A 20,710-nucleotide genomic window follows, 5' to 3' on the forward strand; every position below is an offset into this window, starting at 1 on the left:
TCCTAATTTTCAGGAAGACAGACAGAGCTTTACTACAGAATTCAGATTTCACTACACACATATTGTCCTGGGATACCACATATGTATTAATTAATTCATTTAACTGTTAACCCCTCAGATGTAGACAGATGGTTAAAAGCAGTAGGAGATGAAGGACCAGGAGATGATTTAATAATAACCCAGATGGATATCATTCTTTCTTTTTTATTAAGAGATGGGGTCTTGCTTTGTTGCTTGGGCTGGAATGCAATGACTATTCACAAGTGCAATCATAGTGCACCACAGCCTCGAACACTTGGACTCAAGTTATCTTCCTGCCTTGGCCTCCCGAGCTGATGGACTACAGATATGTGCCACCATGCCTAGCTAATTTTTAAAAATCTTCTGTAGGGACTTGGTCTTGCTATATGTTGCTCAGGCTGGTGTTGAACTCCTGGCCTCAAGTGATCCTCTCACCTCAGCTTCCTGAGTAGCTGGGACTATAGACACGTGGCACCATGCCTGACTTAGACAGGCTAATTCTAAAACTGACCTTCAGTGGGAAAGAAAAAGAGGAAATACATAACATAAGGTCACTGCAGAAGCCTTTTTCTTTAGGGCAGATTGAACAAAGATTTAAAATTGTAAATGAAAAAAGGATAATAGGAGATTTTATAAAACCGTATTTTGCAAAAAATTAGCCAGATGTGGTGGCGCGTGCCTGTAATCCCAGCTACTCGGGAAGCTGAGGCAGGAGAATCACTTGAACCAGGGAGGCGCAGGTTGCAGTGAGCCGAGATGGCGCCACTGCGCTCCAGCCTGGGTGACAGAGCGAGACTCTGCCTCAAAAACAACAAACAAACAAACAAAAAAACTGTATTTCAGAAAACGTTCAAAAAATATTCTGGGGTAGATCCAATAGTCATAAAGGGAATCTTGTCCTGTTTTTGTTTGTTTGTTTGTTTGTTTGAATAAATGGGCCCAGACCTCAAACAAGGAACTTAGGGGAAAAAAATCAGAAATGGAAAACTGCCACTTTAGAAAATCTCCAGTATACGACTGAATATTTTCAGAGAGCCTTACTAAGTAAAATAGCTGAAAACAAAAAACAACCCTATGGTGTTCCAGATAAAACAACTGGTTCCTAAAAATAAAAACAAGACCAAAGGTCCTGTGATAACTAATAATTGGGAAAGAATAAGGGCCACTGAAAGAACTAATGTCCCCTATTAGCCAAGAAACAGAGGGGCAAATACCTAAATACCCAAAATGCCACTCCAAAAGAGACATTACCACCCAGAGATTCTCTGTCCATCCTCCAAACTCCCAAAGCCAATTGTCTATAAATACTTAGGAATAACACTATGGCATTCTTCATACAGGTTCTACTTCAATATTTATCTTATTAATATGGAGTACTAAATTCCTCAGGGTAAGTTCTAAAGCAAAAGAGAAGCCACTTGACTGGGAAGTAAGTACAAAGGGGGAAAAAGGCTAATTTTTATCTTTAAGATAAATCTGGTTGTACCAAAATGTGAAAGAAGACTGTATAAGACATACTTGTGGGTACACAGTAAGTTGCAGGAGGCTTCAAGGATAATGGTTTACTAGAACTATTCAAGCAGTGGGAATTTCTCACCTCAATCTGTTCCCAAAACAACCTTTAATTGTTATTCGGGGGCCATTATGAGAAGAAAATTCATTTTTTCCTCTTGTACAACTCCTACAAATTTGATAGGTAGGTATCTACTCTACAATAAAAACTGTCAAATAAAATGGAAGGGTTATTTTTAGATATTCTTGAAAATTCTAGACAGAGAAATTAAGATATTGACACTATGTTTAATTTGAAAAATAACTATAGTCCCAGAATTACTGAAAAAGATTCCGAAGAATCAACAAAATAATTGGAGCAGATCCTATAAGAATCCAGATGGATTCTTCCCAGATTATCATGAGTCTTTCTTTTGAATGTACACAGAAAGGTCAGATCATGCTCTAGAAAAGTTTTAACTATACGACACGGCACACAGCAAGGACCCATTTAATGCAAAAACATTGCACACACCAAAGACCCGTTTAACATGACAACATACCAAATACCCATTTAATTTGACAACATGGCACACACCAAAGACCCATTGCCTGTTGAGCCTATCCTTTAATCCAGCAGCCAAGAGTTAGTCTCCTTGCCTCAGAGCAACTACAGCCTCGAAAAGTCAAAGCACCTTCAGAGTTCCTACCTAAGGGAATCACCTGTAAATTTGACACTGCAACATGTGGAACTATCCCTAGTGCTAACTAAAATATCAACTTTCTTCTGTTAGTTGGCTAATTATAAAGACACTTACCCAGTGAAAAAAAATGTCATGACTGTGTTTCTATAGCTTCATCAGCGTGCATGCCTTCAACCGATTTTTTTGGACACTGCAGTCCAAATCCTGACTTAGTATTTTTTGTTGATGACTCTTATCTTAGAGTCATATGCCAGCCTGGATATGTTAACAGTCTGCTGGAGAATAAAATAATGTACTAGAAACTAAGCTGATTTAAGTGACCCAACTTGTGGCCCTCTCTAGAGCACGTCAAATTCCTAAAAATAAAAGAGCTATGATAACTGATATGCTTTTGGAGTCATAATTTCTTCATGCTTTGATGCTATCCAAAGAAATTGTGGCCATAAATGTTGACGCCCACAGTAAAAGAGACTCTGTAAAATCTAGAGAAAAAAGGCAGATCAACAAGCTATGAATTAAAACAAAGTTATGTATCATGCTGAATGGCATGCTAGGTGGAAGAAATGTCTATTTTTCATAAGAACATGTCTAGAAACACACAAAAATTTCCTTAAAAATAAAATATAAACTCTAAGGCAGCATAGTATTTAGCAATTAGTTATTAAGAAATATTTCTAAAATAACTTGAAATTAAGTTTGTGTTACTCTTCATATGTCTTACAGCAATCAGTATATAGTATAAGACCATCCACTAGGGCAGGCGCGGTGGCTCACGCCTGTAATCCCAACACTTTGGGAGGCTGAGGCAGGCAGATCACCTGAGGTCAGGAGTTCGAGACCAGCCTGACCAACATGGCAAAACCCCGTCTCTACTAAAAATACAAAAATTAGCCGGGTGTGGTGGTGGGCACCTCTAATCCCAACTACTCGGGAGGCTGAGGCAGGAGAATCACTTGTACCCAGGAGGCAGAGGTTGCAGTGAGCTGAGATCATGCCATTGCACTCCAGCCTGGGTGACAGGGCGAGACTGTCTCAAAACAAAATAAAACAAAACCATCCACTAATATCAATACTGATTAACTCACAATAACTAACTTGTTTCATGTTCAGCTTTCAGTACACAAAAGTACACGAGGCTTTCAGTACACAAGGCTTTAATACATGACAAATGCACCAAAATTTTAATACATGACAAGGCCTCAGAGGAGTGTCTAGCTTTGATCTTATATTACAATTCAGGAAAAAGGTAGAAAAATGCAACTTACACTCATCTCGGAACCTGGGTTCTGCGTTAGGGCCAACTCTACCAAATGTTTTTATGATCTCTGTATGCAAAGAATGTTGGTCTTGATACTGAGGATCTTCCAGGAAAGAAGCCAACTGCATTTTCACTCTTTCCAGCAACTTAAAATTGGATATTGTACAGTCATTTCATAGAATATTGAACACTGAGTAGTGTTGTTAAAGACACACATTAAACATGACTTACAGCAGTGGATTAAAGCAACCTATAGTCCAATGACAGTAGAAATTTGGAATTAAATAAATAGTTATTTAATCTTTTGGCTCAGAGAAGGTTTCCTACTTTTGCTTATCCTTATAAATTCTTAATTAAAAAATACAAATATTCCTGAACAAATTATAACAACAAAAGAAAAAAAATCCCACCATATTTAGGGAAAAATAGGTAAGTTTATGATTATTTTGTATCTAAATTATAATTCTTAAAACAAATCACACTGTAAGTTACCCAATTATTCACCTTCTGAAAGCAATGAGTCATTAATGACTTACATCTTACTCACATTTCCCTAAAAGACATTTTTATTTTAGGATTTGAGAACATGTTGAAATTCTGCCAAGACTGCAAGCTTTGCAGAATGATGTGCTTTTCCTCTGTGGCTTCACCAGTGAAATATATAAGTGAAAAAATGGAAAACATTCTGTAGCTAACAAAACTTTAGTTTTTGTTATAAAAAATCTATATGACAAAAGAGTTTTATTAAAACTTTTTTCTTTTGGGTAATATGTCCACAAATAATTTATGTTCTAATCTACAGGGTTTTTTCATTTGTATAAGACATATCCAATATAACAAAGAAATAAAAATCTGATACCAATTTTGAGAAGTGTCTTATAGTTAGTGTTGCAAATAGAATCTAAAAAACTTGAAATCAGTTTCAGAATCAAAATACGCCTTTAAGAAGGAAGACCTTGGTGGTCTCCTGAAACAGGCATGACAGAGGGTCTGCCCAGAGATCTACTCTGCAACAAGAGGATACCAGTCTACTAACTGACTTTTACAGCTTCATATCAATGACACAGTTATCAGAATACAAGTGCCCTCTTGCCTTCATTTATAACTGAGATACATTTGTGTTCCTAATGTTATCTGGGAAAACAGTCCTCAAATCTGTGCAAAACTGGCAATCAAGAATTTATGTAGATTGGCCAGAAGCCTACTGGATAATAGAAGGCTTTGGAACTAGACCTGATTTGAAGGATTATTCAAAACTGCAATATCAAGCTCAGCTTACAATAGAACATCTAGCAAGCTTGTCCAATACACCTTATTTTGTTGTTGTTCTATTTTGTTTTAAGGCTTTTAGCAGCCTGAAGCCGGGGTTTTTAGTTTCTGTCTCTAGTGATAAGTAGAAACGAGGGAAGAGGAAGGGGCTTTACTGGCCCAATCAGAAAGAGAAACTAAAAATCCATGACTATATTCTCTCCCTCGGACATCCCTGAAAGCTTGGCCTATACTTAATGTTCTGACTGAGAGGAAAGACTAGAGATTTCCTTAGGATATGGAAATATACCTTGGTTAGGCTACCATGTTTTCACACCGTGAGATCCTCCTCTGGCCTATAACTAAATAGGGCACAAAATAAAAGGTAAGATGCTCCCTGCAGCCTACCACCAGATACATGTATCATGATCACATCAGTATTACACAGACATAAATAAATTTCAATTATTCCTACCTCTCTTTGAATTACTGTTTCCATAATAGTGCCAAAGGCTGGAATTGTGGCAATCCTGACAGAGCTGTTAGAATTAAAACAGAAAGAAACTGAAGCTTTGAGATGAACAACGAGTATTATTAAAATGTATATTAAAGTAAGTACAAGGTAAATATACTGTATTAGTCTCTAGCAATGACAAATTAAATAAATTTTAAAAAAGCAGACCAAGAAGAATGCTCAAAAAGACAGACAGGATAACTTAAGGTCGCAGTCTGTGAAACTCACAATTCAGGATCACTGGACAAGGTAACAAGGGCCGGAGCAACCCGCTTGTCAACTAACGCTTCACTCATGCCTCGAAGAGTCAGCTGTAAACCAGTCAACATGCAATAAAAAATGGTTTGGTAAACTGGAATAAGAACTGGGTTAGCTGTGACTGAGGATGGGCAGGCAGACTCATTGGCCTTTCTTGGTTTAGTCATCCACACGAGACATTAAAATGTTAGGCCATTGGTTCATGCTACTACACTTACTGGTAACAACCTGTTAGTGAGATTAGGAGAGCATCCCTTCTTGGCTTGAAAGAAACAGTCCATCAGCATATTTTAGGTTCTGGAAGTATTTATTGAGTACTAATATTACTAATATATTTTTTCAATACATGGCCTCCAAATTACACTTATGGTGAGGGTTTATTTAAAAAGAACCATGATATATAAAGAATAATATGATAAAGTTTAAAATCAAATCAGCATAATCCAATATTATTAATTTAAAGAGATTCTTCAATACATTTAAGAGCTGATGGTTATTTCTTGACAGGCACATTTTGAAAGGGATGCTGAATATAAAAGGCAGGGATGACACTTACATTTCAGGGTCACTGGAGAGAGTAATGAGAGCAGGAACAACCCTCTGAGCTACCAGAGTTTCATTCACCCCCTTCACCAACAGCTGATTGGTCAGCACAGGGGGTATTCACAGGTGATGCACGGAAAGAGCAAACACAGTGTGCCACGGGAAGAAGGAAGGAACAACCAAGAGAAAGAGAGAAAACACAAAAGCAAAACCAAAATTAGAAGCTAAGCAAATACTGCTTCTAAAGTGCTTTACAAAGGCAGAGAATGCTTAGGAGGAAAATAAAGCTTAAGTAGCCTAGCGTCCACGAAAACAGATTTTGTCAACAGCAGTTTGTACTTTTGGTCAAAGAGTCTAAGCAATTTCAATGTCCATCAAAATGCAACTGAAAAGAATACTTTTTTAGCTTCTTTGACACATATTGTGCTCTATGGTTAAAATTCTCAAAGTAAGGGTGGTATGCTTTTATTATGACCAACAGGGTACAAACTGGGCTGTTTTTAAACTAAACTCACAAGAGTAGCAACCACTACTAAACCACTTATTATTGTGCTATAGCAAGTGTATTTTAAAACCATATAGGAAAATTCCTAACCTTTTAAATAATATAGCTTTCTCTTTTGAGGTACAGAGATATAAGGCTGCCTATTGGAAAGTATTACACTTGGGAATCAGATCTGGGTTCAGACGCCAGTTCTCCACATATAAGCCGTGTGGTCTTAGATATATAGTATTTTCCATAATCTCTTGAAGCGCAAGTTTTCTCATCTGAAAATGGTGATATTATTATCTACCTCAAAGGGCTGTTGTGCTATGAATTTGCAAATAACATACCTAAATACTGTGCCTGACAAACAGGCATTCAAGAAATGAGAGTTTAATTATTTTGATTACTGCAAGAATGTATGATTTGTAATATGTTTGGAAGAAATGATCTAATTTAAAAAACTTTAGTTAATATCCAAATAGGTCTTTGTTTTAGATTTCTTATAAATTCAAATAAAATTTAAAATAAAAAAGAGTAGAACTAGATCTCTATAATCTAATCACAAAACAATTCATTTAGCAACCAATGCTAAATTGCAATACAAGAGAACAATACTGAGCCGTATACATTTTGTTTGATAAATATTACTGAATTTTATGAGTTCAACCGAGAAGGGCAATCCCTTTCTCAATTTCAGAATGTAAGCACATATTAATCCTAAATGCTCACCAATCTGTTTACCTAGTAACTAGTACTTAGTCCTCACAGAAGATCAAAGATGTCACAGAATTTTTAGTAACAAAAATCTACCATTGTGTGCATATGTGAAGGTATTCCTCCTATATAACACATCAGAGAAAGTAACTCACTTTACGTGAAGATTCTTAATTTTGCAATGATTTTTCACCATTTACCAATTGATTCATTTTAGAATCTACTTCAATATTCTGAAATAATTTTTATAAAAAAGATAATTAACCAGGAATAAAATGACAAAGAACTTTCAATATCTTAAACATTACAGATATTGGATAGAAAGAAATAGGACAAGGAAGTTCAAATATTGTTAAATAAAACTTTCTTCTCTGTATCATTTTATAAGTAAGATTGCTTAGATTTGAATCAGCATCTTGAAATTTCTGCTACCTTGAGTCTGTCAAAAGCATTAAAAAAGAAGATAATGTAGGGGACAAATTAATTTTTCATTGGTGTAGGGTTTTTAAGTTCAATTTCTTTACTAAGCTAGAAAATCACAAAGTACATTTAAGAGCTATCAATTGTTATACACTTTAACACAATATATCATTTGATCTTTTCACTTGATGAAGTAAGTACAAATATCATCAATATTTTAACAGATGAAGAAACTGAGGCTTAGGGAAGTAACTTGTCCAAGTCTAAGTTGTACGGCCTGCAAAGGAACTCTGTCCCATCTGACTTAAAATCCATGACTTCTTTGAGTTGTGTTCTAATGTTACATGCTCAGTTTCCTTATGATGAAAATATATATGAAGTTCTTTTCTGCATCTTTTGGGAAATTTATTATAACACATGATAAATTCCTCTTATAAAATAATTTTATTAATTTGCTACTTCAAAAAGTAATTTATATTCCCTTATTTAACAATGGGAATAATATGATTGATTGGGTTCCCTCTTTTTGCCCTGCTGTCTAAAAATTAACCTAAATTTATTAGTGAATTTCAGTGACCATATCTTATTAGGTTCCTGGTATATGCATTTCTCATTTTCTTCTCATTTCTCATTTTCTTTTCTTTCTGGTCTTACCTTTTAAAAAGAGAATGTGTTTTTTTATGTTTTTATTTTGAATTAACTTTTTTAGGGTAAGCAGGCATAATTCTAAATTATAAAGCACTGGTATCAAAATAAATCTTATGACCCATTATTCTTTTAATACAATTTTGTTCAAATAAGAACCACTGACAAAAGAGGAACTTTAATTTCTCTTACTGATAACTTTTTCTGACATGCGCATTGAAATGTATCATTAATGAATTTGGAAAACATTGAAACAGTATCTCAAACAAGATCCAGAAGTTCATCAACAACCTGAGAGGACACTGAAAACTGCTTAAGCATAGATAGATATAGTTTCCAGACCAGCACTGACAGCAAACAGAGAAACCAAAACCAGACATAAGCCACATATAAGACGGCAGAAAACCAAACAAAACAAGCAAAAAGCCTCAAAACAAATAAAAAGGGAGGATGCATTTTATTTACTTATTTTCATTTATATGGTATGATTCACCAGTGCACACTCACATTTTAGAGATGAAAGATTTAAGAAAAAGAAATAGCTTTTATGAGCTTAGAATAAAATCACAGGAAGAGAGTATATTAAAGAAATAGCTCTTCATTTAAAAAGATACTTTTTTCTTTTTGGGGGGAGGAGAGACTGATGACTGACTTTTCTTTCATGGTAATGCCCCCTTTTCAGCATACTGAATAATCAAAACAATTTATATCCAGAAGGAACTTGTACTAGACATAAAACCAAATAGTGACTTTGGCATTCATCTTCACAAAAAACCTGATTACGGCTTTTTAAAAGTTGCTTCTGTATGATAACTAAGGGAATAACATGGATGGAGAATTTTCAACTTCCTGATAACAATGGAATTTTCTTGAATTCACAAATCTAATTTACATATTTGAAAATTTTAGAAAGCATATATTTTAAATATATCAGTACCCCATCTCCAATTGCAATTTATCTTAAATTGTGGAGAAATTCTGATATTCGGCAAGATTTGAATTACCCAATTCTTTTTATAGAAATAAATGTTTAGGTATTTTAAGAAACACATGAATATTGGGGCAATTTTAGTTTGGATAAGTATATGTTCCCTATTACTATCACATATTTTGTGAAGTAATAGCATGGATGAAAAAAATAATGATAATGACAGTAAACATATAAGCACTTATTATGTTCCAGAGACTGTTTTAAGGGCTTTACAAGCATTAATTAGTTTAATATTAACAAAAATCCTTTGAGACAGATACTTTTTGTTATCAACTTTCTTTTGTACATGAGGAAACTAAGGTACAGAGAGGCTCAACCTTGTCCAAGTAATTTACAAAGTCACTAGGTAGCAGAGATGGAAACTGAACCAAGGCAGCCTAGATTTATTGCAAGACTGGAAATCACTAAGAAACAGTAAACCAATTTTAGTGCTCAAATAAAGTTCTAAACCTCAACCTCACTGCTCCCCGTCTACACACGTACTAGGGCTATGACATAATCTGCTATATGATGGGTACAAAAGATAGTTATTTCAATTTCATACTTAACTTGGGTAGGTAGCAATTTAATACAATTTAGGTAAATTATCTGGTCTCCTCTTTTACAACTCTATGGGCGGTTAATGTATTGGGATGTTATTCTACATATGAAATGTTAGGGAATAGTGAAGTAGGAGTAACCAATAAAATAAACATTTCCATAATTGCAATAATTGATTTTCTAATGCTACTGATAAATTCAACTACATTTTACAAGTTGAAAGATATCCTACGTTGTTTCAGTTTATTTTAGTATTTACCTCAGTAAATCGAAAAGTATAGTCAGAAAGATTTATATAAGTTAGAAATTAAAATAAGATTTAAAAGATAGTTTGAGAAATAAAAGTGATAATTGAATAACATTCAAGGAACCAGTAAGGCAAGAAAACATTTTTAAATATGTTAAAGCTAAATTTCTGCCCCATCACACAGTACACAACTAGACACTGTTCAAAGCCATAAAATATATATCAACATAACATGATATGCAAAGCCTTTTTTTATTTAAAAAAATTCCCTTCTTCTTCTCAAAAAAAAAAAATCATAATTGAAACCAACAGAGGCATGTGTTGACATACCTCAAACATTCTAGCAGCAGTACACCTCACGAGTGCTGAAGTATGGACAACACCATACCACAAAACAGTTAATAGTAACTCATGGTAGGCTGGGTTTGCACTAGAAGAAAAAAAAGAAACAGTGTTAAAATTGAGAGCCACAGTCCCTTACTGGTGTACTGAAAAACACGATATTTATAAGGAATATTAATGATAACAATATTTGCAGAACATATGGAATTACTTTGTTTGGTTAGATAGGTTACAACTAAGATTCTCGGCTAGGCGCAGTGGCTCATGCCTGTAATCCCAGCACTTTGAGAGGATAAGGTGGGCAGATCACGAGGTCAAGAGATCGAGACCATCCTGGCTAACATGGTGAAACCCTGTCTCTACTAAAAATACGAAAATTAGCTGGGCATGGTGGTGCGCACCTGTAGTCCCAGCTACTCAGGAGGCTGAGGCAGGAGAATTGCTTGAACACAGGAGGCAGAGGTTGCAGTGAGCTGAGATTGCACCACTGCACTCCAGCCTGGTGATAGAGCAAGACTCCATCTCAAAAAACATACAAACAAACAACTAAGATTCTCTGAAAAAGATGTCACCTTCCTTATACAACCACAATCTTTTAGCATATTCAGAAATCACACTTGTAACTTCTCTAAGAATTCACAATTGTGACAGATAATTCCACTCTTTTTAATAGCACGCAAGTTAAAATTATGAAGAAACAAATTTCTCCATGAGGAAAAAGGAAAGACCACTGGACTAAGAGTCAAGTGGGTAAGTTACAACTTCTGTGGGTCTTGGTTTCTGCATCTATAAAAATTGGGGAAGCAGTACATGTCCTAAGTATGTCACATGGTTGTTGTAGAATCAAATAAAATCAACTCAAACCATCTACATGGAAGGGTATGTTGGCTGTGAAGCCTATGCAAATGAAAGGTGGTATTATTAACAAATGCATGAGTGTGTTTTCAATAAAGACTGAGATAAAATTATTTTAGCAGCCAGATGATGTGATGATGAGCAGGACTAAGCAAATCAAACAGAGTGAAAATAGGAGCCAAAGAAGCTGGCTTTCACTTGGGGCTCCTTTTTCAGTTCTGGGAAACTAAATTTTCTTCAAAATCTGTGCTTGATTTTATTTCTCCAACTGCTTCAAAGAGAACATATGTCTGCACCCTTTCCCCTACTTTTTAAATTACAATGTATTGATTACAAAATATTAAGAATGAACAAATAAGCAAAACCAAGAAACAAACTAAAATACACAAAAAAACCCTTAAGTTTCAAAACCAAGAGAATTGGTGTGCATGTCAACTCTTTTAGACTTAAAATATGTACTCTATAAACCCAATTGAAAAACTTTATATGCCTTTTAGCAAACTATAAGCTGTTATTTCTTACCCTAATTCCACGAAAGAAGCCTTCAGGCTATCAAGAGGAGCATGAGATAATGAAAGCAGCGTCATTACATCTTCTAAGAATCCAACTAACAGTTTTCGGTCTTCTTCCTACAGAGGAAAAATACTGATACTGAATTTCCAAACAATCAAGTAGAACTAAATACCATATTTACCTATCTATAATTAGAGAATGTTACCAAATAAGGGGAAAATATCCAAATTTGGAAGCTATTTTAGTTAAAAGATATTTATTAAGCATATCTATCATCAGAATGGTATGAAGACAGACTATCCTGATACTTTAATTTAGACCTGTGGTCTAATATAGTAGTAGCCACTAGCCACATGTGGCTACTTATATTTAAATTTAAATAAGAAATTATGTAAAGTGAAAGATTCAGTTCCTTAGTCAAACTGGGTACAGTGCAGAGGCTTAATAGACACACGTGGCAAGTGCCTATCTGATTGGACAACTCAGCTGTAAATTATTTCCATCACTGTAAAAGTTTGGATGGTTGGTCCTGATTTAGAACATTAAAAGGTATAATCTTTTATTGAAATTTACCTTACAAATTTTAGTTCCCATAAATTTTTGCTCTATATAATACAAACTACTAGAATAGTTACCCCCTTGTAGAAAAAATAGTAGAAAATTGATTTCTAAGGAATTATCTTTGCAATATCCTAGTGGTGAACACTGCACACTTGGTAAAATACAGACTACTGTGTTCTTTTAAGAAACAGATGCACACCTTGATTAAAAAATAATCTGTATTTTTCAAACTTTTTTCACCTAACTATTATTACTTTCATAATCAGAAAATATGTTAGAAAAAGAAAACCTGCTAAATTAAGAGAGTAAAAAAAAAAACGTTGTATGTTAAATTAACCTAAATGTATATGGGAAGGGAATCTGATAGTCTGCCAGAAAATAAATACATAATAAAGTCAAGTCGACATTAGGGACACAGGAGGTCAACAGTAAATAGCTTCTGAATGTATTAATAGATCCATGAGGAAGACTGGATTACCACCTACCCCCCCTTTTTTTTTTTGCTACATTATCAGGTTAGTTTAGAATGAAGTAGAGATAAGGATTGACAAAAGTAATGGTTAACATGAAAAAAGGATGAATATAACAGTTTTAGGACACGCAGTTTAACTGACAAATCAGCATCAGAACAATGCTGGAATGGTGATTTCACCCATTTTGAGTTGCCTACTATTTCAAATACAAAATAGACATAACTTTGGAAAACAAGCTGGAAATCTGAGAAAAACCTAAATGTGAAATAAGAGCTATAAAATAAGACTTCTATGTAAGTATGAATTCTTTCAATTTTTAAAAATTTACTATAATCTTATTTATCATTTTTGGAATCTCAAAACAAGTAATACTGCTTATATATTGGATTCAAGATAATTTTTGTTTAATGTAATTTACCCTAACAAAAATTTTTGTTTAGTGAGATAAACATTAACTGCTGGTATGTGCTTCCTAAAAGCACATAACTTTCTAAAACAAGAAAAACTGGCAATCTGTGATTGCTACCTCAATATACTATTTATTTTGTAATAAGCTGAAAAGTTCTTATCTCTTTACAGATATGAATAACATATTTAGACTTCATAATGACTCAAAAGAAATGCCCCTTATTCATTTATTCAACAGATCCATTCTGAGGGCCTACTACGAGCCAAACCTTGTTCTTGGCATTTAATTATTATGATTTAAAATGTTATTTATGGTCAAAATAAAAATATTAACAAAACTTCAAGAGGGTGAAAAAGAGAGAGAATAAAATACTGACATCACACATTATACCAGGACACTTTCCAAAGTTAAAGAGGAGAATGGTAGGCATACTGTTGTGTCTGGCACTGTTAGGACTTAATATCTTTGATCTCCACAAATTTATGAACAATAGAGACAATTTATTAACATACATGACTTAAAATCTTTTACAAACAGAAAAGTATCCATATCAGGGTAGTATTAGAAACTAGTGTAGAAAAGAAAAATTTAAAAGGATACTGTGCCACTTTAACAGAGCTGTAACTTCTATTGCAAGGTAATATGTGATACCGTATAACTGTATTTTAATACTATAGGATGATTCAAATTTATCTTGAAAGAAGAGTATAATAACTGCTACCAAAACAGATACATAGACCAATGGGACAGAACAGAAGCCTCAGAAATAACACCACACATCTACAACCATCTGATCTTTGACAAACCTGATAAAAACAAGAAATGGGGAAAGGATTCCCTATTTAATAAATGGTGCTGGGAAAACTGGCTAGCCATGTGTAGAAAGTGGAAACTGGATCCCTTCCTTACACCTTATACAAAAATTAAGTCAAGATGTTAAACACTTAAACGTTAGACCTAAAACCATAAAAACCCTAGAAGAAAACATAGGCAATACCATTCAGGATATAGGCATGGGCAAGGACTTCATGTCTAAAACACCAAAAGCAGGGACAACAAAAGCCAAAATAGACAAATGGGATCTAATTAAACTAAAAAGCTTCTGCACAGCAAAAGAAACTACCATCAGAGTGAACAGGCAACCTACAGAATGGGAGAAAATTTTTGCAATCTACTCATCTGACAAAGGGCTATTATCCAGAATCTACAAAGAACTCAAACAAATTTACAAGAAAAAAACAAACAACCCCATCAAAAAGTGTGTGAAGGGTATAAACAGACACTTCTCAAAAGAAGACATTTATGCAGCCAATAGACATATGAAAAATGCTCACCATCACTGGTCATCAGAGAAATGCAAATCAAAACCACAATGAGATACCATCTCACACCAGTTAGAATGGCAATCATTAAAAAAGTCAGGAAAAACAGGTGCTAGAGAGGATGTGGAGAAATAGGAATGCTTTTACACCATTGGTGGGACTGTAAACTAGTTCAACCATTGTGGAAGACAGTGTGGCGATTCCTCAAGGATCTAGAACTAGAAATACCATTTGACCCAGCCATCTCATTACTGGGTATATACCCAAAGGATTATAAATCATACTACTATAAAGACACATGCACACGTATGTTTATTGCGGCATTATTCACAATAGCAAAGACTTGGAACCAACCCAAATGTTCATCAATGATAGACTGGATTAAGGAAATGTGGCACATATACACCATGGATGCAGCTGGAAACCATCATGCTGAGCAAACTATCACAAGGACAGAAAACCAAACACCGCATGTTCTCACTCATAGGTGGGAATTGAACAATGAGAACACTTGGACACAAGGCGGGGAACATCACACCCCGAGGTCTGTCGTGGGGTGGGGGGTAGGGGGAGGAACAGCATTAGGAGAAATACCTAATGTAAATGACGAGTTAACGGGTGCAGCAAACCAACATGGCACATGTATACCGATGTAACAAACTTGAACGTTGTGCACATGTACCCTAGAACTTAAAGTATAATAATAAAAATAAAAAAAAAGAAAGAAGAGTACAATAAATATGAATTGCTGTACTTTGAATTTAAAGAGCAAAATAAATAAGTTAGTAGTGGGTAAAAATTCAGGAAACCATTGGAAAAGGTATTCCTTCTTCATTCTTACATTCTAACTTCTAAAAGTACTTTATCCCGAGTCAGTATTTCCGGAAACCTTACTGGTGGGACTGCCTCATACTTAAAAATTACTACTATGCTTTGAGACACATCACATATTATTTACTTAAAACAATGTTAAGTAGAGTGTGGCAGCCTGTTACATCGGTGGCCATCAATGAACCACACCTCCTGGTTCACACCCTGGCTTACTTCCCTACTTTTGCTTGAATTGAGCTGCCCCTGTGACTTATTTAGCAAGGGACTACAGTAGAAACCATGTTGTGCTAATTCCAGGCCTAAGCCTTAACCTAGCAGATTCTGCCTTTTCATTCTTGGGAGGCGTTAGCCACCACGTGGTAAGTCTGGCTCTGCTGCTTCAGAAGCCATGTGGAGACAGAGAGAGGTCCTGAGACTTATGTAGAGACCCCTTCAGCTAACCCACTTACTGCAGCAACAGAAGTGACTGCCAGCAAGAACAGCAGAAGAGGAGAAGGCTGAGTGAGGCCCAGATTTCAGAATCATGAGCAAATGAAACAGTTATAATAGACCATTATGTTTTGGGGTAGTTTGTTATGCAGTAACAATTAAGAAAAATAAAGTACAGGTTAAGCATCCCTAATCTGAAAATCCAGAATGCTCTAAAATTTGAAACTTTGTGAGTACCAAACTGATACTGTGTGTGAAAGCCTGTCATCATTTGCTGTGGCTGTTGTTTAACAGCTGATACAGGTATTCTGGTGATGCTACCGTGCTTTGTTACCCTGAGCACATTATTTTTTCGCTGTATTGATGATATGTCATATTTTCTTATTGTTAAGTACTTACATGTGAAAAAGCATAAGAAAATGATTGCTTATTGGTAGCATATAAATGCTAAGTCAGGAATGATGATCGTGATGCCAACTAACCAGATTGTCCACATAGGTGGCTGAGACAGCAACTCCTTTGCTTTCTGATGGTTCAATGTACACAAACTGTTTCATGCACAAAATTATTTAAAATATTGTATAAAATTACCTTCAGGCTATGTGTATAATGTGTATATGAAACACATTTTGTGTTTAGACTTGGGTCCCATTCCCAAGATATCTCATTATGTATATGCAAATACTCCTTTATCTGAAAAAAAAAAAAAAAATCCGAAATCTGAAAACACTTTCATCCTAAGCATTTGAGATAAGGGATACTCAACCTGCATTATTAAAAAGTACTTAGCTAAAAATGATAAGGTATAGTGTTCTACAGTGCGTTGTAGCTTAGTTCACCTAACATGTGTTCTGCTTGTCACTTATTTATGAAAAACTTATCATGGAACACAAAGAAACTCTGCTAAGTAAGTACAATCTAACACTTCTAACAAAATACAAAAAGCTCATAATCTCTAAATTTATTTGTTCAACTGAGGTTTTACTCAGGCCCTTATTATTCAAATATGCAATCCATTATGAATTATTTATTGAATAAAATAAGTAAATTGTTTTTCTTTATTGGTAGCAATGTCACTTACATTAAGAAGACACAATACTAGGCATTTTTCTAAATGGAAAGCCTTTTACTGGAGAGTATGAATTTTTCCCTTACCTGAATATAACACGTAAGGACTCCTGTTGCATAAATGGGGACTGTAGCTTTAGTGAGGACCCCATTTCCTGCTGAGGAATCTAAAATTATTAAAATAATTAAAAAAAACGTAAGTATATTTTAAGTGTAAAGAAAAAAATCATAATGCGATTATATTTAAAATTACAACTGTTTACTAGGTTACAAGTAAATATTATCATTACTTTGAAAAACACATGTTTATTGGTGGTTGTAAAATACAACTTAGTGTTTCTTGAAGAGCCACTAGCATAAACATTTCTGATAAATGGCAAATGACCCAAATGAGATGGTATACTCTTGATTTCCATAATTGGAAATCAGAACTTTCTTCTTGAAAGTCTTCTAAGTGTCCCTATAGGCAGGTTGTCCAAAATTTTTATGCTTTCAATTTTCAGTTTAGTAAAATGTAAACGCACTCACCTAAAAGCACACAGATATATGTTATTTGATCTATTTTGAGATACGAGGTAGTTTTCAGTACTAGCCTGATTTCCTGAGCCCCTCCTGCATCCTCAATAGGGTTTTCGGCCAGACAGAGCCCTGATTATTTTCATGGAGGGGGAAGGAATCATGCTAAGTAAAGCCAAGATAAAAGGGAAAGCATGCAACCACAGTTGTGTGCCCTGTAACTGCTTTATAAGAGATTTTCTTATACAGCCTCTGTGGACAATTTCAAAAGAAAAGTTGTGAGAGGACAATTATCATTCACAGCACCAACAGCTCTTATTTACTGATCATGAGGCACTGTTTTAAGTGCTTTAGTTTGCTGTTATATTCTCAAGAATAGTTTTTTACTATACTTATTTTTTAATGGCTTTAAATTATTTTCTGAGGGTACTACATAAAGAAATTGAGTTGAAAAGATTTATTTAACTAACTGCCCTGAAGAAATTTTGCAAAAAAGACAGTTCCATTTTCATATTAATTAGTATTTGAGGTTTGTTTATTCTCTTGGTGAGAGTACCTTTTTTGGGGAGGGAATGTTGATGTTAATGTCAGAACATAAGCTTAAAGTATATTTATAGATATGGACTATATATACAGGGGTTGATAATCACTTCCTATTTATTTCAACAGCTAAACATTCATGGCTAACTAATAATTCCAAAAGCTGTCAGTTTTTAAAATATTTACCTTTTTTCTTCACTAATTTATCACAAGAATTAATAATAAACATATATTACCAACAATTTAGGCATTACAAAATCAATCCTTTAAAAAGACATTAAAAATAAACGTTGGGAGTTATTTTTCCATCTGCCCCAACCCCAAATCTCTTCAATGTCTTCAGGCTTAAAAGAATTAATTTATTCATTCTCTGACTACTTCTGAGGACTGCCAAAAATGGTGTTTTCTAGACCATTCAACTCAAACCACTAAGGTATATATATATATATATATATATATATGTATATATATGTGTATATACATATGTGTATATATCTGTATATATATGTGTATATATGTATATATATGTGCATATATATGCATATATGTATATATACACACACACACACACACATATATACCTAGAATATATAGATATATATATTCAAAATCAACCAAGTTAAAAATGGGGGTGGGGGTGCTACACATGTTCCACAGTTTATTCCTAGAAACTAGAAAAATACATAGGGACACAAGATCCATACATAAACAAGTCCTTAGGCCAGTGGTACCATAACTAGACTTGTTAAAGTAGATGAGTGAAAACTATCAATGAAGTAGCTGGAGCTACCCATTCAAGCCTGTAGTTTCTCTCATGTTTCATTTTGAAAACATATATGCTTATACACTGTTCTTTTCTACTATGTTTAATTTTCAAAAGTATTACAGAACTAATTAGGAATTAGATGCAGCTTATTTTATAATTGTCAGTCTCTTGAATATACTACTTCAAACCTCTAAAGGTTGAGTACCCAGGTTGTAAAGCTCAGCCTTATATCAATTTGGTTACAATGAAGGTATATATTTACAATCAGATTGACAGGGATTAATCTCACTGCCACTAATGGGAAGGATATTAGATGTGACACAGTTATAAAACCAAGAACTCCATAATATAAATTTTCCTTTTCAATTGTAGTTGCTAGTTCATTTATACAATTTACATATATGGAGAATATAGTATTTTTCCTGCATAAAGAAATGCAATTGTTTTTAAAAGTAATAATGAACAAACTCACCAATGTTTTCTTCAGATAGCCTTAAAATCTCCTGGAACTGAGGTTTTACCTAAGCAACCCAAAGAGAAGATTCAAAAAGTCTCAGGTTCAATGGGCAAATTGATTACATGAAATGTTTACTACTGTTGCTACTACTATTTATTTATTTATTTAGCTTTATAGATGACTAAGTCAAGTGGTCAGAAATGTAACAATTCTTAATCATGAGGCTTAGGATAAAAGAGTCAAATTAATGAAAATAAAAACTTTAAAGATAAATTTTTGAAAAAACAACTCAAGTCGACAAATGAATAGCCTCTGGTTTCTTTTATTATATTAAAATAATTTCCAATATGATTTTAAGTGGTTGAAATTACTGATTTCTAAAACTGAACTTGGTTATAGAAGGATTATTTAGGTAGATATTACATGGTTAGAATTATCGAAAAAAGCATTTGCCTGTATTTTTAAAAAATGAAAAGGAAATTCCAGTCACTTCAGGTGTTTAGTAACATATTCATCATATGATATTTATGTTCATCTTTTATTACAACTTTTCAAATTGAAATATGAAATACAGAATTTAACTTTAATATGTGAAGTTAGAACAAAGGTTTTGCGTAAATTTTTTATTATTAAAGTTATCACAGATTTCAGGCCACTGAAGACAACCACTCATTGTTAAATACATAAGTAGATTCCTACTTGCTTTTCTAAAAAAAAAAAAATAGCTACTTGTTTTGGATATATCAAACAATTTTTGCCAATATTGATAACAGGAAAATCAAATTATATTTGTTTAACAACTGAATGCTAGTGAAAAATACAAAATAATTTAAATTTTGTTTTTCCTACAATAACATCAAGGTCTGGTTTTTGCCCTCCTCTCTGTAGGTGAGGCACATTAATTTATATATTTAGCTTAAACTGAGAGAAAGGCCAGTGTTAAAAGGTTCATGTACTGAATCGCATTTAGAGAATTAAAAGAGACTGAAGCAAATTCTTCATTTTACACATGAAAAGACTAAGCCCACATAATTTAACTTAAATAGTAAAGATCATGAACATTAGTCAACAGATAATAGGACCATAACCCAAGTCTTCTGAATTTTGTCCAGTTCCTTATAGCATACTATTTACTTTAAATGTTTCAACTACAGATTTAACAGTAAAGAGCTACACTAAATTAAATTTAATAATTGAAATGCTTACCTTTTAAATGTGTTTATTAACATTTGATTATAGAAACTACACCTTTTTATGTTTTTTATTAGCTCTCTAAAGAACTGGCTTAAGAAAATGTTATGAAGACAAACGGATTAATAGGATTAATGAATAAATTAGGATCTAATGACATTCTAATGTTAATATTTGAAAATACAAAATAACCTGGATAGGCAAATGTGACAAATGATACTTTTGGTAATGAATGAAACATGTAGAATTTATCTCCAGTGTCCATGCTATTCTAAGAGGTGGTATCTTCGCAGCAAGTTTTATATATAAGTTGCTGTGGTTCCACAATCGCTTGAGGTTTTTACCAAAGTGTGCTG

General features: G+C 34.0%; 1 protein-coding gene across 9 annotated transcripts in view; it reads right to left on the reverse strand.

The window, feature by feature from the left end:
* RELCH (RAB11 binding and LisH domain, coiled-coil and HEAT repeat containing) overlaps positions 1–20,710 on the reverse strand; it is a 120,987-nt gene that overhangs the window by 21,086 nt on the left and 79,191 nt on the right. For 3 of the 9 annotated variants that reach the window (XM_058438286.1, XM_032152114.2, XM_058438285.1), the window contains 8 exons: positions 19,179–19,227; positions 16,972–17,051; positions 16,408–16,509; positions 11,801–11,907; positions 10,412–10,511; positions 6,051–6,133; positions 5,198–5,261; positions 3,482–3,620 (listed from right to left, as the gene is read on the reverse strand). In XM_058438286.1, the coding sequence (XP_058294269.1) occupies positions 3,482–3,620; positions 5,198–5,261; positions 6,051–6,133; positions 10,412–10,511; positions 11,801–11,907; positions 16,408–16,509; positions 16,972–17,051; positions 19,179–19,227 (724 nt within the window). Of the gene's footprint in view, positions 1–3,481; positions 3,621–5,197; positions 5,262–5,464; positions 5,548–6,050; positions 6,134–10,411; positions 10,512–11,800; positions 11,908–16,407; positions 16,510–16,971; positions 17,052–19,178; positions 19,228–20,710 lie in introns of those variants that run through there. The other 6 variants (XM_032152119.2, XM_032152117.2, XM_032152116.2 and 3 more) reach the window with 4 other exon arrangements.

The sequence above is a fragment of the Hylobates moloch genome, unplaced genomic scaffold (genome assembly GCF_009828535.3).
Source record: "Hylobates moloch isolate HMO894 unplaced genomic scaffold, HMol_V3 SCAFFOLD_5, whole genome shotgun sequence".
In the NCBI taxonomy this organism is placed as follows: Eukaryota; Metazoa; Chordata; class Mammalia; order Primates; family Hylobatidae; genus Hylobates; species Hylobates moloch.